At 46.8% G+C, this 15,502-nt stretch overlaps 1 protein-coding gene across 2 annotated transcripts in view; it reads left to right on the forward strand.

Moving 5' to 3' along the window:
* PDS5A (PDS5 cohesin associated factor A) overlaps positions 1–15,502 on the forward strand; it is a 1,291,333-nt gene that overhangs the window by 480,248 nt on the left and 795,583 nt on the right. For both annotated transcript variants that reach the window (XM_069631774.1, XM_069631773.1), the window contains exon 18: positions 5,655–5,760. In XM_069631774.1, the coding sequence (XP_069487875.1) occupies positions 5,655–5,760 (106 nt within the window). The remainder of the gene's footprint in view (positions 1–5,654; positions 5,761–15,502) is intronic.

Below are 15,502 nucleotides of genomic sequence, written 5' to 3' on the forward strand. Positions count from 1 at the left end.
ATTGTTAAAGAGGAAGATATTGTTTGTAAGGCACAGCTCAATCATCGAGAGTACCATTTGCGTTTGTTCCAAATAGTTTAGGGATCTGGTATGAAGATAGTGTTGACCCGCCTGCTTCCCGTCTTTCGGGCGTTTTTTGTATATGTTGGTTGTGAAGAATTTCTTTAGACATATCTTGCGTATGTATTGGTCAAAGTCTATTCTTGTTTGTACATAGTCATTCTTGGCTTTAGGGCAGAAATTTTGACCCAGACTGAGTACCTTGATTTGGTTTTCAGTGACAGCGTGTTCTGACAGATTAATTATTTTGAATTTTGTGTCGTCTTCATCCGGTAACTCACCTACTTTCCAGAGCGCAGCGATCTGGCCGCAGTATTGTATGTTGCACTGCCTGCTCCTCTGCCCCCCCCCCCCCCTCCTTGTTGTTTTCGGCTGACTCCGAAGCTGATGAGTTTTCACTTATATTTTCCTCGATTACATCAGTGGATTTGGCTGATTTGGATAGGGATACTTGTCTCAGTTGGTCAAACCTTTTCCCAAAGGTATAGACTCTTCCTCTTTCATAGTCTTCTTTGTCTCTCAAAAATTTCCTGTTTCCTGTTTTATTTCTTCTTCATACTCGACCAGATTCTTTTCCATACTGCTCTTGAGTTTCTTCCCTTCTTCTGTTTCAGGTATCTTTTTTAATTGTTTTTCCACTTCACTTATTTTTTCCAATGTTTTGATGCAGTCAACACCTGCGTACTTTACCAACAACTGTAGAAAGAAAGGTTTTGGAGCATCCATTTATTGCAAAGCTCCATTCTTGCAGCATTATTGGGTCCAGTTATTCAAAGGAGGGGATGGTAAGAATTCTTAACCCTCGCGGGATTCTGCCCACCTAGATATAATTTTGAAGTGAGTGTTAGTCCCACCATTTGCTGATTTCCTTGCACTGCAGTTTTTCCAGTTCCTTTAGTAAACCAATTTCACTGTCACTCTTGGGTGCCATTGCAGTGGGTGTAGTGGTGTTGCCGATTTGCAGAGTCTCATTGAACAATGATGGGGCCTGTGCCTTTCTGATTGCTTCTCCGTTGCTCTGGGAGTTAGCCATGTTGTAAATCCTCTTGGGGAAAATCCTATAAGTGGTCCGGTACTGACAATGTGTTTCCAATCACTTATGAAAACACAGAATGCGACTGTGAAACTCTCAGGCACAGTGTTCATCGATCTGTACTGGTTGTGGACTGGTATATGGTATGTATGTGTATATGTATATATATATATATATATATATATATATATATATATATATATATATATATATATATAATATGTGTGTGATTAGTGACCCATGTTTGTGAAAGGGTGCACTTTTATGAGTAATGAGTAAAGGGGTGCACTTATGGTATAGTGACCCGTGATGAGTTAAGGTCTATGTTTGGTGCATATGTATTGATTATTCTTAACATGCTTATTGTAATCTATTCACTTGGACAGGTTGTCTGATCAACCTCCTGTCGCGGTGGTGCTTTGACGTACTGTCTGTGCAGTCATTTGTTTCCATATGATCTGTGTTTCTTTACTTTCACTTTCCTACTTCTATATGTTTTCTTCAGGTAATTGGAGGGTGAGTGTGATGGCACAGTTGGCTGGTATTTTCTTGCGAGGATAGGTGGATGGTGATGTGTGATATTTATGATAGGTTTGATGGTGATGCTTGAGATGTAAATATGTTTGATGGTGAGTCTGTTTTGGTAGTGGTTGGCTGTGTCGTGGTAATGGTGTGCCTTTTGGTAACGGAAGGGGATGTGTAGTATTGGGCTTGTATTGGCATAGCAATGCAAGCCATGGAATGTTCCCTGGGCCGGAACCTCATTTTACCTCAAGGTTCCAGCTGTGGCAGTTAGACACACAGGATAGGAAAAGAACAAGAAAGGATGTTACCATATTACCGCCTTACCCCCCATTCCTACTATAACCCTGTAACAATAAGGAAGCTTTCCTTTTGATATACTTATGGCTCCAGCGTCCTTCCTGAACCCAGATAACACTTTCCTAAATCAAAGTGTTCCTATTCCCTGGTGTTTTGTATATGTTCCACTAGAAGGTTAAACCAAGTGCATTGCTTACATTCCCATTGTAATTATCACCCCATTGGTGATTGCTGCCCCATATTAAAAATTGTATGGTTTATTTTTAATTTTAAAATAAATAAATATTGCATTTCACCAACCAGCCTAGTTCATGGTCCATTGTGACCCAGGGTATTTGAAAAGGGGGTGTGATATGAGTTGTGTACCATCTCAAATTGAATCTGTATAAAATAAGGAGAAAAGCATCTCAGTTGTGCGCTACATACTAGGCCGAGCCCAAAGTGCGTGTCGCCTGATTGAAATCCTTAACAGCGTGTAGACCGAGGAAACCCTGTCTGTGAAAGCCAAGGAACAATACAGATAACAAATAATGTATAAAAGAGATTGCCGAAGTGGAGACGGAAGAGGGCAATCTGTGTAAACTATTAAGGAGTCAGAAGGAGCATAAAGTTGACCTGGAACTGTTTCTGAGTATTAAGAGACTGAAACTAAGTGTGAATTGGCAAGCTGGACAAGCTAATATCTTGGGGAAGGAAACCGTGAGACCTTGTGAACTTTGTTGTTGCCTTTTGGAAGGGAACCTCAAGGCCCTTTTGGAACAGTGTTGTTTTCTTGGGGAAAGTAACCCAGAGACTTTGTGAACTGCCTTGAACTTTGGGAAGGGGAGCTGGAAAGTAAGCCAAGAGCTGGAAGAAGCTCAGAACTTTATTTTGGAATACTATTTAATTTGGTGCCGACATCCCTACACATTGTTTTAGTTGTGAGGGCAAGTATAGCTTTTGGACACACAGACCTTGAAGTTGGACTTACTGACTTGCACTATCCTTAGTTTCTTTAGGTAGGGAAATCCCACCTTAGCATAGGGCAAGTTAGGGCTTACACCATCCTGACATTTAAGTTAATACAAGGATTTTGTATGAACTTTGAATCTGCTGTCTGTACTTCATGATGCCTTCACAGGGTACGAATAAGAGGATGATGCTTGTTAATTCTAATGTCTACCATCTCAATGTCTTGCTAACATAAAACAGGTTGCACTGACATTTAATGACGTATATCACATTTTTTGATTTACAGTTAGTGATATTTGAGCTTTCATACCGTTATTGTCATATCTGAATAAAGCTTTAAAGTTTTAACAGTGAACTAGTATACTGTACAATTGCCACATAGACAATGCCCTCAGCGGGGTTAGTCGCAATTGTGAATGAATATCAACATTAGGGTTATCCTTTCTTAATGCACGTGCCAGGGACTGTCACAAATTGATGCCTCTTAAATGCAAAGAGATTTAGGAAACTCTGTATCAATACGTTGGAGTATATGCCAATGTTTATTCGCCACATTTCAAATCTCATTACTAAATGGAATGTAAGTGTGACACAGACCAATCATTCTGTTTCTCTGATTTGGTCCTTTGTTGAAGCAAATAGTGTTGGTCATAAAACTGAGCTCTTTTCATGGATCGCTTTAAAAGTTTCTCGGAATGCCCTCTTTGTCAGGCTTTGTTATAATACAGAATTCTTCCAAAGATGTACAATCACGACAAGCTCTCAGAAACTAATTAAACAGGATGTTTTACATAAGCCCAAAGGATGTTGACCTGGACCATGTAAAATGGTGTTCTGGTCAGCTGATTTGTGAGATAATGGGACTTCAATTTTGCCTTCTCTTTCTTTCAATGGTAGACCTAAAAATTCTATCTTTTTGATTATAGGTGGTCGTGAATTTGAGATTAGTGTCCAAAGAGTTGATCAATGTGAGAAATAATTCAAGGGTGGCCACATTGGCCTCCTAGATAATCAAAATGTCATCAATATGTCTGTGATGTGTGGCAGAAATGTGATTGTTCGATAGGTACACTCAAAATGATCAACCAACAGATTTGTCAAGCTTGGCGCAAAATCTGCTCCCATTGAAGTGCCCTTGGTCTGCTTAAAGGAAATAACTTTAAAAATAAAGTAATTTTCTTTAAGGGTTAGGGAAACTAAATCTATCAGTATGTTAGTGGGGACCCTATGTGGTAATGGTCTGGTATTACGACTGGTGGTAAAGACATTAATAGCAGCATCTTGTGGAATATTAGTATACAGGGGTGTTGCTAGGTCTTGAAAAGATTCGGGGCTATGCTAATTTTGAGACTCTGGACTAAAGGCTTGCTAGCCGGGGCTAGAGCCAAAAGACCCAGGGCTATAGCCCCCTCAGGGGTCCCCTAGCAATGCCTCTGTTAGTAGATCATGCTTTAGTGTCAAGAGTAACAAACCATTTACAAGTTTGATCAAAAGGAATATCTTCCACCAGATTAATGACATCACGAGAATCTTGCTGGTAGGACCACCATTGTACTGAAAGTGTTTTAATGAGAAAAAGCTAAGAATTTAGCAGTAGGTTCAAGGATAGACCCACAGGCAGACACAAAAGGTCTCCCCAGAGGATTCACTGATTTATGTTCCTTGGGTAAGCTAGAATCCTTGGATGATTTGGATAAAAAAATTAACTAATTGGAACTAATGTGCCCATCTTTATAAGCTTGTTCTGTGATCCTAAGTACCGATGCACTAATACGCAGTGTAGGATTTTTTTGGAGCATGGAGATAAAACGCATCAACTGCACCTATTAAGAGTATAAAACACTAATGTTTGTAATTTTGATGAGACAGTGATAAATTTCATCTGCCCTAAATGCAATTATGGTGAAAGGATTTGGCAAGTCACTTAACTTTTTGAATTTGCATTGACTGAAAATACATTCTGTATGTATGTTTGCCCTTTATATTCCATGAATTTGGACATCCCTGTTTGTGTATGTGTATTTTTGTAAATGTTGTTGTGTCTCGATGTGTATGATGTTTTAAAGTTTTGATTAATTAAAACCTTCATTTTTTAATTGGGCACTACTGATTATCACCTTTTGTGAGTTAATTGAAGCATTGATTCATTCATTCTGAATAATATTACAGAATCGCAGAATGTATTTATCGCAGAGAGCATTGTGTGATGGATTCCCTGGTGGGGCAAACAATCGTTTTGGATGAGCAGTGCTCCACTTTTCTGGTGTAGTTGGTATCCTCTTGCTCTCTTAACTCCTCCAGATGTATGTAGTGCTATGGAAGTCTTTAATAAAAGAAGAATCTGTGAGAAAGCAATCCAGTAGAAGAATAAGTTACTTAACTCTCTAAAATGTTTTCTGATGGATGTTGCTCGCACAGATTCCTTACAGCCCTTCCAACCTGCTTCTCTTGGCGAGTAGCTCAGAAACCTCATTTGTTCTGCTGTGGCTCAGTATCTTACTGCTAGGGAAAGGCTTGAACGGAGGTCCTTCAGTGCAGCAGCTCCATATATACTGGCCCCGATGTTGCCTCTAGTGTGGGGCATGTAACTCTGGTGAGCATCGTAAATTCTGTGCTGCACTACACCCACTGGTGGCAAACTAGTTTGAGGTCAGTAAACAACTGAGTTTAATTATCTAAAATGAGCAGTCTGTTGGAGGAACATCAATCTGAACATTAAGATGTAATTTGTTCGGATTTCATTATTAAGTATGCAATTTAACTGTCTTTTCTTCTGTTTCTTTCACAGTGCACTTGTAAAATTGATGAATAAATCTATAGAAGGAACAGCTGATGATGAAGAAGAAGGTGTGAGCCCAGACACTGCTATTCGGTCTGGGCTTGAACTGCTGAAGGTATTCTACACAATAACCATACATATATATGTACAAAATACACTTGTATATTTCCCATATAGCAGTTGTATTCTGAATTTATTGTAGTAGCATGTTTATTAAGCAAACCGTTTTGTTGGCATCAGAGTACCGAAATCTTGTGTTTTACAGAATTTCATAATACTATAGACGAGCTCTACAACAAAACAAATATACCCTTCTAATGGATAATGGCCTCCAATGGATCCGTTATCTTATATGCATTCTGCACCAGCAGCAGTACTTCGTAAACTTTTTTTTATCACCAGGGGGGCACTGTGCAGCGCTTGCTTCGAGTGCTCTAAACCTTACGACGGGACGTCGAAATAAATAGCCTGCACTGCGCCCCATGATATTGGCTCCTTTTTGCCTGTTCAGCACACTACGATCGGAATTTTTCTTGGCGGATGTCATGCTTGAGGATTTGGCAGTGAAACCTCCAAGGGGCGTGTGGAGTGGACACCTCCCTGAGAGTGACCTATTCCCTTCAGATCCTCATTCACACCCCAATGCGGCTTAGAGCGGCCATGAGAAAAGTCTTGGCGGCTCTCGGCCTGGATCCCTTTATAGGGATTTCACTGATTATGACCTTACTGACATCCTGGACAAAGGTCTAAAGAAGAAGCCTATCCTTACTTTCCAAGCAGCCTTGATTGACCCTCTTACGGTGCTTTGGCAGAACCCCTGCTTGGTGCCAGCAGTTGAAGTACAGGCCTGCCTCTTCACACCCTGGCTCCCTAGCCAAGGTCCCAAGCCCAGAGGGCCTTGTGGTCCAGGCTGCCACTTCTGTGGCCAGATCAGCGGCTTATCCATCCTTACCGCCAGACAATGATAAGAAGGGAGACACCTGGGCTAAGGACATTTTTGCGTCTGTGAGCATGGACCTCAAGGCAGTATATACACACGTTAAGATCAGTAATTGAACAAGCCGCTGAGCAAATCTCTGCAGAGGAGGAAGAGGGATGATTTCCTCAATATAATTGCGGGTGGAAAAGAGGCAATGTGCCAAGTTATACAGTGTGGTTTGAAGACACCTGATTGCCTGGGGAGAGCGATGGGCACTAGTTCAGTTTTGAGACATTTCTCATGGCTGAGGAAGTCTGGTTTTACACTTGATGTCCAGTGTTAGACTGTTGGATATGCCCTTCGACAGCCGTAACCTCTTTGGCTCGAATGCTGATAACAGTTTGGAAAATGTGAAATCCCCCAAGGGAGATCCAGATACGCTGCTGCAACAGGATATTTTTTTCTGTTACTGAAAGGGGTGATAAAGTGTGTCCTTCAAGTGGAGTGGAATCGTGGATGGTACTCCTACTTCTTAGCACACAGGGCGTGGGACTGTGACCTATCTCTGACCCCCAGGGGCTTGAAGTTCCTCAGGAAAGACGTATTCAAGATGTTAATCTTTTGCAGATTCTCCAGGCTCTGGAGCTCCAGGATTGGCTCAAGTAACTGAATCTTCAGGATGCTTACTTCCATGTGCCGATCCATCCCAAGTACAGAAAGTCCTAGGATTTGTGGTCTGTGGTACTCACTACCAATTACCATTATTGCCATTTGGGCTCCCCTGCACCGAGGGGTTCCACATAGCTGATGGCAGTCTTGGCAGTTAGTCTGAGAAGGGAGGAGATTCACGACTTCCCTTATATCAACCACTGACTCATCATGGCCTTGCTAGTAGGAACAAGCAAAAGTTCATCTAAGCCAATTCTGCCACTTCCTTAACAAGCTAGGCTTCTCCCTCAATTTCAAGAATGATGACCCCTTCTCCAGTTCATTGGGGCGATCCTGGAAGGCTTTCCCCCCAGAGGACATAGAGCTACAAATATCCAACATATGGTCTCCAAATTCCAGAACACCCAAATCCTTCCAGCCTTGCAGGTCTTACGGTTGCTTGGCCTATTGACCTCCTTCGTTTGTCTGGTGCCAGAAGCCAGACTGAGAATGTGATCCCTTCAGTGGGCTCAAAGATCCCTGTGATTGCAGTTCTCAGGCAACATGATGGTTCCCTTGCAGGTTTCAACCAGGCTCTCACATTACCTCCTATGTTGGTCCAACAAGGAGAACTTGATGAAGGGGGATCCCTTTTGGCAACCCTAGATGTGACAATAGTGACACTGAAGGGTTGGGGCGCACATATCAACGAAATCGGTCTGAATGGGCTGTGGTCCGCAGCAGTGACTAAACTCCACATAAACCTTTCGGAGTTGGGGTGATCAGACTGGCGCTGATGGCCTTCTTGCCCTCAGTGCCGGGAATACAGTCCTGATCATGATGGACAATACTATGGCATGCACTAACTCAATGAGAGAGGCGGCGTAGGGCCACTGCCACTGTCCAGAGAGGTAATGCATCCCTGGGATCAGGCATTGCAAAGACAAATCTGATTCTGCAATTCATCTGGCCGCAAATGAGAACTTGATGGCAGAGACCCTGAGCAGGCAGGATTCAGTCTCCTACAAGTGGGAGCTATTCCGGGAAGTCCTTTAAGATATCCTCTCTCTTTGGGAAACCCGTTGTGTATCTGTTTGCATCCAGCTTCGACAGGAAGCTTGAGCTGTTCTGCTCAAGGGAATTTCCCCTGAGAGGAGTACTGGGGTTCTAGTAGACTCGAATATTCCACTGCTTTGTGTTCGCTTCGATTTCCGTTCTGCCACAGTTTCAAAATGCACCATATTGGGCCTCCTGATGTAGTACCCGGACCTTCGGGGCTTGTCCATCTGTCCTCCATTACATCTTCCAAAGAGAACATACTTGCTCTAACAAGGAGGAGGCCGGATCCTCCACCCCAGTCTCAGTACCTTCAATCTCCACATCTGGCTACTGAGAGGATGAGGTATAAAAACGGGAACCTTCTGGAATACGTCATGGAGTCTTGCTTTTGGCGAGAAGGCCAGCAACAAAGGATCTTTACTGCTGCCGATGGAAGTCTTTTTGCAGCTGGTGTCGAGTCAAGGAATTGGATCCCTTATGTGGCATTGCTGCTGTACTGTCTTTCTCATTACACCTGGCGAGACAAAGGAGTCCAGGTGCGTACAGCTAAGGGGTACGTGGAAGCTCTTTCTTTTTTTTAAAAACTCTTCTTATCAGTGGTCACAAAAAGATACATGGCACCATTGTACAACTCACCTCATGTATACAACAAAGGTACATTGTTTAGTACATTTCTACATTAAATGTTAGAGACATGTCATCCTCGGGAATCATGTTGCACAAATAAACTCTAAAAGGGCCCCAAATGTCTTTGGGCCTGCATGCCGCAGGTTGGGTCAAAACAAATTGTTCTTCTGATTCATTGACATGTCAGTTCTTGTAGGAATTGGCTCATGCTGGGTGGGCTGGTGCTTTTCCATTTCTGTAGGGTACATTTTTTGGCTACTGCGCAAGAGATATTTAACAGTCTTCTAGTTTTCTCAGAGTGTTTGCCATTGTCTCCAAACAAGTATTTTTGGGGGGGGGGTCAATTCAGGGGGAACCCGTGTTATCTCCTCCAACAATTCTGCCACAGCCTTCCAAAAACCCGCCACCACCGGACATTGCTGATATATATGAAAAGCATTGGCCTGAGGTGCGTTGCATTTGTGGTAGGTATCCGAGGTATCTGGTGCAAATTTTGCAATTTTGAATTGGATCAACCTCAACCCAGAATTAAGTGACACATTCCTAGTAGGCAATATCTAGCCCAGTTCTCCTCTTCAATGGGCATCTGCAAATCTACTTCCCATTTCTCCTTGACTTGGTTCACTGTGGGGGTGTGGGCCTGTACCGCAGATTACAGCCTAGAGATTCCCAGGCCGTCTTTAGCTGTTACTAACTGTATACATGGATGTGGTGTGGGCTCATCCGGAAATAACGGCCATTTTTTCTGAAATGCAGATCTCATACGATAATATTGGAGTGTTTTGAGTGGGCCGCCTCCCAGCGCCCTCAGCAATTCCCCCAGGCCCACAAATTTCCTATTGATAAACAGATCTCCCAGCTTCATTTCGCTATTAGGGTACCAGGATTCCTGTATGCTTGTCATGCGTGGGGGGTATGCCCGGGAAGTTCCACAAAGGTATCTCCGGGTTATAGGGTGTTTCCAGTCTCAGTCTCTTGTATATAGCCTCCCATGCCCTGACTGTGCAGCTCACCGGGTTGTATTCGCAAGTATCCTTGTATTGTAGATCGAAAATGACAGATTCTGTTCGTGGGGCATGTGGTGTATTCCTCTATACATGTGTGGGGTGATCTATCCACAGCATTATACCAATATTTTGCGAACTGTGCTTGGGCAACATAATAAAGCTCAAAGTCAGGGGCCGCTATACCTCCCGAGGAGTATGGTTCTGTAATTTCTTCCCATCCTATCCTCTGTCTTCCCGTTCGAGAGATATGTCACCACCATGGATCGGAGTTTGGCGAAGAAGGTTCTGCCAGGCCATATTGGGATGTTAACAAAAAAATTAAGCAATTTGGGCAAGATTACCATTTTAAGGATAGCGACTCTACCAGCTAGCGAAATTGGGAGGCGCCCCTACATCTGAGGTTTTGTATTTAGAGTTTGTAGCGCGCTTTCATGATTGTCTGAGTATAGTGTGAGTTTATCCCTGGAGACCAAGATTCCCAGGTATCTAATATGGTGCTCCGACCACTTGAGTCCGTCTGTTATGTCAGGGCACCTGGTGGCCGGTGTGAGCGGGAATATTTCAGATTTGGCACTATTTACAGTATACTCAGAGTAATTTGCAAATTCTTGTATCCCTGCCATGATGGGTGCTATGTTTATCTCAGGCTCCCGAACATATAATGTGTCGTCAGCATACAGTGAGGTCAACTGGGTGGACCCCTTCATCTTTATCCCTCTAGCTGCATGTCTCAGTCGAACCGCAGCCGCCATTGGCTCGAGGGTCAATGTGAATAGCAGAGGCAAGAAGGGAGACCCCTGTCTAGTCCCCCTGCCCAGCAGGAACACCTTGGAGATGGCCCTGTTAGTTAACACCCGAGCTCCAGGCTCAGTGTATAGCAGCCTTGCGTATCTTACAAAGTTGGGGCCCACCGCAAATGCCTCCAGCACTGCCAGGAGACACATGACAGAATCAAATGCTTTTTCAGCATCAAGGGATATGGCCACCGCGCTTCTCCCTCAGTCTATTTGCGCCATTATGCCAAAGAGCCTCCGAGGTTCAGGGCTGTGGATCTCGTGGGGATAAAGCCATTTTGATCAGGATGGACAAGGGTAGGGACTGCGGGCAGAAGCCAATTTGCCATCACTTTTGCAAATATTTTGGCGTCTGTATTTATAAGCGACAGCGGCCTATAGGACGATGCATCCTGTGGAGGTCGCCAAGGCTTAGGGAGTACAGTTATCACAGCCTCCCTCATAGTTGGGGGTAATATGTTACTCTTGAGGGCTTCCTCCCATACCTGCATCAGTATCGGAACGAGTTCTTCGCAGAACTCTTTATAGAATTCGGCCTCTATGCCGTCCGACCCTGGTGCCTTGCCTGTTACCAGTGCCTTGATTGCCTCCGTAATCTCCTCTGCAGTTAACGGCTGATCCATTGCCAGGCATTCTTCATCTGGAAGTTTAGGAAGGGAGAGAGCCTCAAGATATGCCTTCATTTCTGTGTTCTGTGAATTATCTTTGTTCGAATATAGTTCTTTATAAAAGTTAGCAAATTCCCCATTAATATCCTCGTCCCTCAGGAGTACCTCCCCCCTGCGCCGTTTGTATGCTTGTGATCTGAGTAGGTTGTTTATCGTGCTTAAGTAAGTTGGACAGCGTTCTACCTGCCTTATTACATTCTCCGTATCTACGTGCCCGTATGGGGGGCTGCCACATAGCGAACCTCTCTGATGGCCAGCTGATCAAATTCCTGAAGGTGTGTGTGTATGTCAGCTAATATTACTGTCTTGTGTGCGTGTGTAGGCTTCCTCCAATGCATCTAGTTTACTCTCAATATCTGATAGCTCGATTCTCACACCCCTCAACATGCCCACAGACCTGGATATCAAGACTCCCCTTATCCAAACCTTGAAGGATTCCCATACTGTTGAGTATTTGTCGACCGATCCCACATTATTAGAAAGAAACTCTGCAATTTCAACATGTAGTGTTTCCACCACCCCGGGGTCCCCCAGCATTCCGCTTCGCATTCTCCACCTTCTAGCAGGACAAGGGACATTCCGGAGCGTTAGTCCCAACAGCACTGGGGAATGATCCGACAATCTACGGGGCAAAATCACACCCTTTCAATGCACCCGCCATGGCAGAGGAGACAAACCAATAATCAATTCTAGACTCAGAGTTGTGCACCGAAGAATAGAATGTGTACCTCCTACTACCAGGATGTATCTCCCGCCAAGCATCTATTAATAGAAGTTGTGATAGTATATAACCCAGGTTTAGGACTGTTTTGCTCAGGGCTCTAACAATTTTCGAGGATCTGTCAAGAACAGGGTCCAGGGCCACATTGAAGTCCCCTCCCCAAATATTTGATACATTGAGTGAAACAATTATCTGATTTCTCCAGCATGGGGTCTGGCATGGATTCACATGCTCATGAATATTCCCCGTCGTCAGGCTGGGAATCCTCGGTATAGAAAAAAAATCACGATCAGTTTCGTTTCTGATCTGTCTTTCTTAGTAGTTAACCAATCACTGGTTTCTGGGTCATACTTCCCCCAGCCAATGACTGCCCTCTCCCTAAGCCCCGCCTCCGGCAGCCATCCTCAGATTTTTACTGCACGTTCAAGTATTGGGAGTCCTCGTGCTGTAGCTCTCGAGCTTTTGCTGCGTTTTCGCGCTTTTTCAGGAGATTTTTCTCATTTTTCGGTTAAAGAGAGCCTCAAGCTCCACCGTTTCTACATCCGATCAACGGGGATCCGTTTTGGAGTTTTCTACGCCCCTCAAGGGTGAAGATTTCATCGAGTTACGCTTTTGGAGGATTCCAGAAGTTCCGAGGCATACCCCGGACATAGCCCAGGAGAAAGGAAGCTCGACGCCCGGGAAGCTGTTCAGGACCTGCCCTGGATGCCAGCTTCAGAATGTTTTCAAGGAGGACGAGCATTCGTTATGCCTATACTGTCTCCATGAGGACAAGACGGACAAGGAGAAGGACTGTGCGTTTTGTGGGAACATGTCGGAGCGGACCATGAAGGATCGCCACCTCCGTCTCGCCAACTGGCTGGAAGGGAAGAGCCCGTCAGGCGAGAAGAAGAAAAAGAAGTCAGAGCGGTCTTCTAAGTCCTGTGAGGGTGCCCCGGCGACGGGGGCCCAACAAAAGGCTAAGCACCGCGAGTCCGCGGGCACCGGGAGCGCCTAACGGTCAGGCTCCTTGGCTGCTAGGCAGGGCGCATCCTCCCCGGCGCCATCAACCACGAGCCAACGCTCTGGCTCGGGTAAGAGGAAGTCCGAGAACCCGGTAAAGCTTCTGGAGAGGCCCCGGTCGATCTCGAAGATTCCGGCAGAGGGGGAGCGAGGCTCGGACCCTCCCCCCAAGGTGAAGGCCCCAGGCGTCCAGAAGGTGACGATGGCCTTAATTCACCCTGCTAAAACCTCGATTGAGGATGTCGCCGCAGCCCTGGCTCAGCCTGTGGAGGCTACACCAGTGGAGGTGCCCTCAGGACCCAAAGTCTCCCTGCCACCGCAGAGGTAGTCGTCTTTCAGGCCCATTTGAGAAGACCCCCACGAAGTCCTCGTTGGAAAAGGAGGGAGAGGGGCTGGTAGCCATCGTGGATACAGACACGACCTCTGAAGAAGAGCTCATAGACGTCGTGGAAGAGGCCCAGCCCATCGGGAGGGATCTCGACGAGGGCGACGACGAGAGCGACGGTGTCGCCGACAACGCTCCTCAAGAGCCCTCACGCCCGTTGTTCCCGGCGCCCGCAGGACACCTCGGCAGCCATTTTGTCAGCGTTTCGGTCCTTATGCTCGGAGATGAGGACAAGGTTGCCCCTTCCTCCGAGGGAGGTACCTGAGCCAGACCCGCTGGGGGAACCGGAGCCAGGACCTTCGGGGAGTCCACCACATAAGAGGACGCATCCTACGCCACCTCTGCGGCCTGCTCTGCCTTCCCCCCGGTCTACTACCCACGGGGATGATACAGGCACGGACACGGCTACGGCAGGTACAGATGACGGCGGAGGCGACAACGGGACGTGCCACTGTCGCCCCCTGCTCGGGCGTCCCCGCCCGACGAGATTGGATCCTTTCATGCCATGATTTCCAGGGCATCCAAGTTTTTCAGCTCTGCCCAGAAGAAAAGAAGAAAGAAGGGTTCCTCTACCAACGGCACAAGGCTAAAAGGAAGACGGTCCTAGCCGTACCGCTTCTTGATGACATCTGGGATGAGGGGCTCGCCCTCTTCAAGAACCCTGCCACGGCGCCGGCAAAGAGGGACCGGTACGAGAAGTAGTACCGGGTCCCTGACGCTGCCCCCTTGTGCCTTCGGGCACAACCTACCCCGGATTCGGTCATCTCAGCGGCGGCAAAGAAGAAAGCTGGGGGGGCATCGGCCTCGACATCAACTTCCCCGCCGGACGGCGAGGGCAGGAAGTTGGACATGATGGGACGACGGATCATCTCATCCGCAGCGACGACTATCAAGGCGGCCAACGCCCTGGCTATCGTAGCCCGCTACGACAGGGAGTTGTGGTTCATAATCGCCCCTCTGTTAGACTTCCTTCCTGACGCCAAAAGGGCTGAGGCCCTTGAAATCCTACAAGAGGGGAAGATTGCTTCGGACCACTCCCTCACGGTGGCAGCGGACATCGCCGACACCGGTTTCCGCCAGTTGGGCAACAGCGTTTGCTTGAGACGACGAGGATGGCTCAAGGCCACGGATTTCCGCCACGTACAAACCAATGTTTTGGACATGCCCTTCGACCGGAACAACCTGTTTGGGAAGGCGGTTAATGAGTCCCTTCAGGCCATCAAGACAGACGCAGAGACTGCCCGGGCACTGGCAGTGCTCCAACGACGACGGCCGTCCTTTCGGAGCTCCGCAGGCAGACACGGTGCCTCCAAGGGATCCGGCAGTGGCTCCTCCACTTACCGCCAAGCGGCAAGAACTTCGTCCCAGGAAGCCTACAGGGGACGCGGCAAGTCAGGTGGTGCCCGTCGTCAAGGAGGCAAGGCAGCCTCCAAACAAGATTGAACCGACCGTGGGGTCGGGCCCCTGCCGAAGCACCCCTGTGGGAGGCCGGTTGGCGAGGTTCGTCAGCGTGTGGGAGTCCAGCTCCACCGACCGTTGGGTGCTGGACGCCCTGGCCCAAGGGCACGCCCTCGAGTTTCAGAAGTGCCTTCGCGTTCCACCCGTGGCCAGGAAGGAAAATCATGTCCCTCAACTACTGTTGGAGGTAAGGGCGATGCTCAAGAAGGGTGCCATCAAACTCGTCCCAAAGAGGCTTCGGGGCTCCGGAGTTTACTCGAGGTACTTCCTCGTAAAAAAGAAGACAGGAGGATGGTGCCCATCCTGGACCTACGACGACTGAACAAATACATCAAGACACAGAAGTTCCGTATGGTCACCCTCCAGCATGTGCTGGGACAGCTGGAGGAGGGCGATTTCCTGTCGTCGTTGGACTTGGAGGATGCGTACTTCCACATCCCCATTCTAAGAAGACATCGAAAGTTCCTCAGGTTCGTGGTCCAAGGGCGGCACTACCAGTTCAAGGCCCTCCCGTTCGGATTGAAGTCGGCACCCAGGGTGTTCACCAAGTGCCTCGCACCGGTGGCGGC

The sequence above is a fragment of the Ambystoma mexicanum genome, chromosome 6q (assembly GCF_040938575.1).
Source record: "Ambystoma mexicanum isolate Mex_15411 chromosome 6q, UKY_AmexF1_1, whole genome shotgun sequence".
NCBI lineage: Eukaryota > Metazoa > Chordata > Amphibia > Caudata > Ambystomatidae > Ambystoma > Ambystoma mexicanum.